Genomic DNA, 6,408 nt, shown 5'->3' with positions numbered 1-6,408 from the left:
TTCCGAGTCGGGCCGACTCGGACCGGGCGATCTGGTTCGACTCGGCGTTTTTTAAAATGCTGTTTTAAACCCATCTACTCAAAACTGTTCCTGCAATTTTTTTCATCCTTCAAACCAATCTCGCGTAAACCTGTTCACAATTCCTTTCCTTTGCAATTCTTTTAAAATTTTAACGTTGACAAAGTACTGTCCTCGACAACTTTGCAGCTTAAAAGTATAGGCCTCCGACAACTTTGTTAACTTCAATTTTATAACAACAATAAACTAATACATTTGAGAACACCACACACCATATCAACCATCAGAAATAAACTTATGAATAAGAAATACATCCAAATAAACCAATAAACTATAAGAGATTGAAAAAGTATAACATCACAAAATCCAAATAAGAAAGATTTACCGCATACAGGTGCGTTCAGTCTAAATCAAAAAGAGAAAGCAACTACCAGATACAAGTTCTTTCCCCACAGAGTTTGTGGTTCGAAGGCATGACCATCAATTACAAAAACACCAAGAGAAGGGCCTATCTATATATACACCTTTCAATCCAATCTAACTTTAACCCCCAAAAGGTCCATTGCCTAAAGTTCCTTCCATATCCAAAATTAAAAATAAAAACTGAAGGGTGAGGAGTCAAATTAGAGAGGAGAGAACCTAAGCCCGCTCCCCACGAATACGCCTAGCAAGCTGGATATCCTTGGGCATGATGGTTACTCTCTTGGCATGAATGGCGCAAAGGTTAGTATCCTCAAAGAGCCCAACCAGATAAGCCTCAGCAGCTTCTTGGAGAGCAAGAACCGCATGACTCTGGAAACGAAGATCAGTCTGCACATTCCACCAGTTCCCCATCAGATCATGTTAACAACAAATTTCCCCTCAAAATTGAACAAATTTCTTATCAAAATTGTACCCCCCAAAATAATAATAATAGCCATAGTAAACTACATTAGCCAAGACCGTGTACAAACTTCAGTACCTTGAAGTCTTGGGCTATCTCACGAACAAGCCGCTGGAAAGGGAGTTTACGGATAAGGAGTTCAGTGCTCTTCTGATACTTTCGAATTTCCCTGTAAGAGCCAGGGCCAACATATCATGTCACAGAATAAATAACAAGACGACATTGATAAAATAACACCAAAACAAAATCAGAGATCAGATTCACTGATAGACAAGTTGAGAATAATGACGATAAAGATAATATGAGCAAACAAATTCATAAATTTAAAAGAAACTCAATTAGTTTAAAAAATCCACTATAAAACCGGTCGTAAATATAATACCTAAGAGCAACAGTCCCAGGGCGATAACGGTGAGGCTTCTTGACACCACCTGTTGTTGGAGCGGACTTTCTTGCAGCCTGTAGAACAAAATATATCAACAACAAAGCTCAGATATAAACTCTATTCAATATTGAACGCCTCAGAAGGTGTAAAGAATTTTCACCATGCATCAAGAGAGAAACTTCAATGAGTACTCTTCCACAAACATTAAAACATCTAAAAGAGAAATCACAACCAACAAACCCCTAACGAGGAAACTTCAAAATAAACAATAAAACCCAAAAATGGATCCGAAAACAAAAATATTCAAATAATTGACGAATATATTAGAAAACAAAAATGACAATTCGTGGACAACAAAGCGAACGATTGTCTACTGCTGAATATGAAACTCACCCCTGTGATTTAGAATAAGGTTTCCAAAATCATAATATCTAATTACTTCTAGCCAAGAACCTCCCTGTGACTGAACCCCAGGAACGATAATTAATCTTGGAAAGCCCAGAACCCAAATGCTTAGTATATGTCACAACAAATTAGGAGAGAAATACCTTGGTTGCAAGCTGCTTCCTTGGAGCCTTTCCTCCCGTTGATTTACGGGCTGTCTGCTTCGTACGAGCCATTACTCGGTTTCACAAACCTCAATCAACAAAATCTCTACAATTTAAACGGAAAATTTAAGAAAATTACACAGGATCACAGATCCATAAGAACCATAAAAGCTAGCATTAATGAAAAATCTAAAATAAAACAAATAACAAAAAAAAGGAAAAAAAATGAGAAAATTAGAAGAAAGATATCAGGGGGAAACCATACCCGAAAGAAGGGAAAGAATACGGCACCCAAAAACTAACACAAACACGCGATCTGAAAATTCGAAATTTAGGGTTTGGGGGTTACTTATAGGCGTCGTTAGGGAGATTTGGGCAACGACCACATCGACGGCTCTCGTGCGTTTGAGAAAACACATTATCCGTGTACTCTTTGCTGATTGGTGAAGACGGGTAACGCGCGGATCGATGACGTGTCACGATCTTTTGATTTTGTGTCTTGTTGTAGATGTGCTTTTTCCTTCCGATCGAACGGATAAAGTTTCGAGCTTCTCCTATGGACGGTCGAGAGTTGTTTCTGCCAAAGGTTGTTGTGGATCTTAACCGTCGAATAATGCTCGTGCGTTTCTCTGTTCCGTTGGATCACGGAGAGTATTTGGCTTTGCGATTGGAGCGTCGATGCCGCGTTCATCGGTCTACTGCGGGTTAGGTGGGCGACGAAATTTGAGCCGAAATTCAATTAACTTTCGTGTGAAGATTATTTGTTAGCCGGAATGGACCCCGTGTCCATGCGCCAAGTCTGCACATGTAGAAATGCGGGACTCTTAATAAATTTATTTTTAAAAATGATGTTAGGACTTAATTTTTAGGAAAAAATCTATATGAGGTTGCCACCTTAAAATGTAGAATTACAATGCACTTCAAAAATCCATCGGATAATATTGTTTCAATGTTGATCATTTCGTCATCGAGATGTACGAATATGAAAAAAGAAAAATGATTTGAGCCCCATAATAGTGCATCTTCCAACACATTATCTAGACCGTCAATTTTCAAGGTTTTTATATATTTATAGATCTACTTGACTTAAATTGTTTTTAGATTTAAAAATTTTTATAATTAGATATGAAAATAGACTTTTAAATAATCCTAAGAATTTTTTACACCAAAATTACATGTTATAATAAAATTTGGAGATGTGTCTTAATTGGATTATTTAAAGTTGTAACCTTATAAAAACCACACCTTAATTTTTAAAGACATTTAATCTCTAACATGAAGATCATTAGTATGAAAAAACTACCCATTCTTCGGATCATCATGCATGGTAGAGACGGTCTTGTCCGCTTCGTCTTTATCGACATTGTATCCTTGAAAAGGGGGAGTCGTCGTCAAACACAACCCACTCTAACGGGCGCATTGTGAATGAGGATCCTTCTTCTTTAATTACAACATTTAAGAAACTCAAGGTGGTGACGGTTCCTATTGAGATCACTACAGAAGAGGCCGAGGCTCAAATAGTTCATCTCATGGAGTGGGTGGCGGCTCATAAAACGAAGAGTGTTGATCTAAAGTCAAAGGGATAGTTTGTCTTTTCATTTCCTAGTGTATGATCTTATGATCATTTTCCTGATTTTAGATTGTTTGAAGTTTGTAATAATCTTCATCTTTTAGAGCGGAAAGTGAAGTTTCCCTAGTTTCCAATTAAATGGTGAAGAATCTTCTGTTGTCCTATATTTTATGTTCCAGGTGTGCCCAACAATGATCTGGATCACCTAGGGGAGTTTTTGGAAAATTTTGGGGCTAGTTACCACCTGTTCCGAGTTATGTGGCAAAGAATGTCAACCGTTTGCGCCACACATTATGACACAAAATTTTCTTTTCTACTTTGATTTCCCTTCTTTCTCTTTCTTCTTTTCTTTCTCTCTTTACTATCAAGAGCTGTCATTTGCACTATCCGTCTTTTTCTTCCTTTTTGTTTTTTTTTTAGAATTTCTCTCCCGTTCTCTCTTTTTAAAACCCCTTCTTTCAGTTTTAAACTTATCGCCAAGAGCATCAAGGCCTCTTTTCCCGATTTTGATTTTCACCACGAATTCGAGGCTTTGGGAGATGGCGAAAGAAGGTAGAGAGGCGTGTCAATTGTGGCTTAGGGAAAACCATGCATCAAGGATTGAACTCATCTATTTTTTTTCCTTTTTTTATATGATTTCCATTGTGAGGAGGGGTATTATGAGGGATCATTTAGTTCAAGTGGAAGGCCCTACAAGCACAATAGGAAGGCCTAAAAAGACATGGATAAAATTAGTGAGAAAATATATGGTTACTTGTAATCTGACTAAGAGTATGACCCTTAATAGCGACATAATGACTCATGTGATCTAGCCGGAGTATATAATTAAATTTGTTTCCTTTGTTAATTCTTTTTCTTTTTTTCGCTGCTAGATCACTCACAAGTAGTCATATACAATTAGGATCTCAAGAACTTGAAGCCATTCAAAATATTTATTTCAACAACAAAGAAATAACACAACCTATACTTGGAAATAAATAAAGCAATAAACAAATAAGCAATAAACTAAAGAGAGTGTCGGATTTACCTCAATCGGGCTTCTTACACCTCACCAGTCACCACCTTTCGATGATGCATTATCGAATGGTCAACTTTCAATCTCAACTGGGAAAGCAAGTTTTGGATAAGCCGTATCAATGGAACATGAACCCCTTTGATCACAAACTCAATAGCTAGATGAATCCACGTTGATAACCTAGCTTGAGAGATATGCTTCTCTTTTTACCACACCCTATAGACTTAGTTCCAATGTGAGATGAGAGATGATGAGATGAGACAACCACCATGAGAGAGATATCAAATACGAGAGAGTAGGGTGCCCCTTTTGGCTATCTTGAGGGAGAGAGAAACTTTATTAGATAGGAGAGAGATAAATTGGCTAGAGTGGAGTGTGCCCCTTAGATGGATAAGAGAGAGATGGAAAGTGTATGGTGTAGAGATTTGGGTAGGGTACAACCCCTTTGTATAGTGCTTGAACAAAATTAGGGTTTCTTAGGGTTTTTCTTGGCTTGCCACTTATGTGAAATTGAATATGCACAATTGATCTTGGGTAACTTGTGAGATGAGAGATATGAGTTGTTTATTCTATAGATGGGTCATCAACATCTTATAGAGGGTGATAGCACCATTATCCCCTACTTTCTAAATTATTTTCCCGTCATTTCTTATTTATTAATATATGATAATATTATTATATCTTATTTTATGCTCAAACATTCTCACACATAATAATATTTTGATTCAAAATGTCTACAAAGCTCAAGTTTTCGAATACACATCTTTCTTATCCCACAAGAGAAGTGCTTGTGCACTTTAAAATAGTAAGTTCCCTAGGTAGGGCGTGCCACCCATTGTGACACATAATGAGCCCCACCTAATTTTCTAGTGTGGCCCACAAGTCCTATTGAGTCTCCTATGCAATTTTAAAATAATATTTTTTTTTTAGAAATTCATAAAACCATATTTGACTATTTAAATTAATATAAAATCAATATATTTGTTTTTATAACTCCAAATTTGATAAATAAAAGATCCAGAGATTTAAAATTTCAACTAAGAATTTTAAAAATCATATATTATTAAAATGGACAAAATTAAATACTTTCATGGGAAAATGATCCATATAGTTTAGGAATAAATATGCACTGGGGCAATCAATCTTCAACTGAGGCCTACAGACAACACATGCTTTCTCAAACCGACCCAATATTACCCATGATCTATAGTCCATGTAGGGGATCATTAATGGGTCACCAAAGTTTAGCCAACAAGAAAGGGGTCGCAGTCCCAGTATAAAGATTTTAGGTCCCCCTAGAGACAAAACCTAGGTCATCTTGACCTGATACAATCCATTGCTCGATGATGCACATGGGGTATTTCTGGCACATACACATGCTTCACCCTGAAAGGTGGTTCACTTTTCTGAAAACAGTTATCAATGTGCTTGTCGTGTGATGGTATAAATGATAAGGCTTTGGCTCAATTTCTGAAGGCCTCTATCATACACAAAGGTCACACAATCCATCGGCCCACTCTTCTAGGTATACTCCAACTTCATCACCATCTAACCCTTATTAGTTTGTATCTCTATGCCGATGTAACATGAGTTTTTCCCAACCAAACTGACATAGCACATCAAACACAGTCCAGTATCAGCAAACATCATTTGCTTAGTATGGTCCATATAGGACCATACTCCCAATGAGTTAATGTTCCACTAAATAATTTCATTTAAAAGCATTAAAAGGCCTTTAATTGTCACACACACACCCAACAAATAGAATGGGATGATAAAACATAATTCGTGTAGCCAATCTTAAATAGTTGAGATAAGATTCAGATGACGATAAGACTAATTTCGACTGTCCATTATATAAAACCTACCAATGATCACAATTTTAATTTCAAAATCTCATTCATTTTTTAAAAAATGCCCTAATATCTTTGGAAATTATCGAGAATGATTACAAGACCTAGATTTTTTTCTCATATTGGGAACCACTTA

General features: G+C 36.7%; 1 protein-coding gene across 1 annotated transcript; it reads right to left on the bottom strand.

Annotated features, from left to right (window-relative positions):
* Nucleotides 1–232: 232 nt before the first annotated feature.
* MGH3 (male-gamete-specific histone H3) lies at nucleotides 233–2,152 on the bottom strand. The gene is made up of 5 exons (XM_088846459.1): nucleotides 2,100–2,152; nucleotides 1,835–1,940; nucleotides 1,284–1,360; nucleotides 980–1,070; nucleotides 233–828 (listed from the first exon to the last, which is right to left on the bottom strand). The coding sequence occupies exons 2-5, from the start codon at nucleotides 1,904–1,906 to the stop codon at nucleotides 658–660; spliced, it is 411 nt and encodes a 136-aa protein (XP_088702585.1). The 5' UTR covers nucleotides 1,907–1,940; nucleotides 2,100–2,152; the 3' UTR covers nucleotides 233–657.
* Nucleotides 2,153–6,408: the final 4,256 nt, after the last annotated feature.

Source organism: Amborella trichopoda, chromosome 9 (assembly GCF_054954075.1).
Source record: "Amborella trichopoda isolate Santa Cruz 75 chromosome 9, AtrichopodaSantaCruz75HAP2 v2.0, whole genome shotgun sequence".
In the NCBI taxonomy this organism is placed as follows: Eukaryota; Viridiplantae; Streptophyta; class Magnoliopsida; order Amborellales; family Amborellaceae; genus Amborella; species Amborella trichopoda.
The sequence above is the reverse complement of the archived record's forward strand: the minus strand, read 5'-3'. Positions and strand labels throughout refer to the sequence as shown.

Excerpts from the sequence above, each read along its gene's own strand:
- MGH3 (XM_088846459.1), bottom strand. The coding sequence starts at position 1,906 with ATGGCTCGTACGAAGCAGACAGCCCGTAAATCAACGGGAGGAAAGGCT. Across the intron at positions 1,361-1,834 it reads GGAAGCAGCTTGCAACCAAG|GCTGCAAGAAAGTCCGCTCC; the intron begins GTATTTCTCTCC and ends TTTGTTCTACAG. Across the intron at positions 829-979 it reads AGATAGCCCAAGACTTCAAG|ACTGATCTTCGTTTCCAGAG; the intron begins GTACTGAAGTTT and ends TGGAATGTGCAG.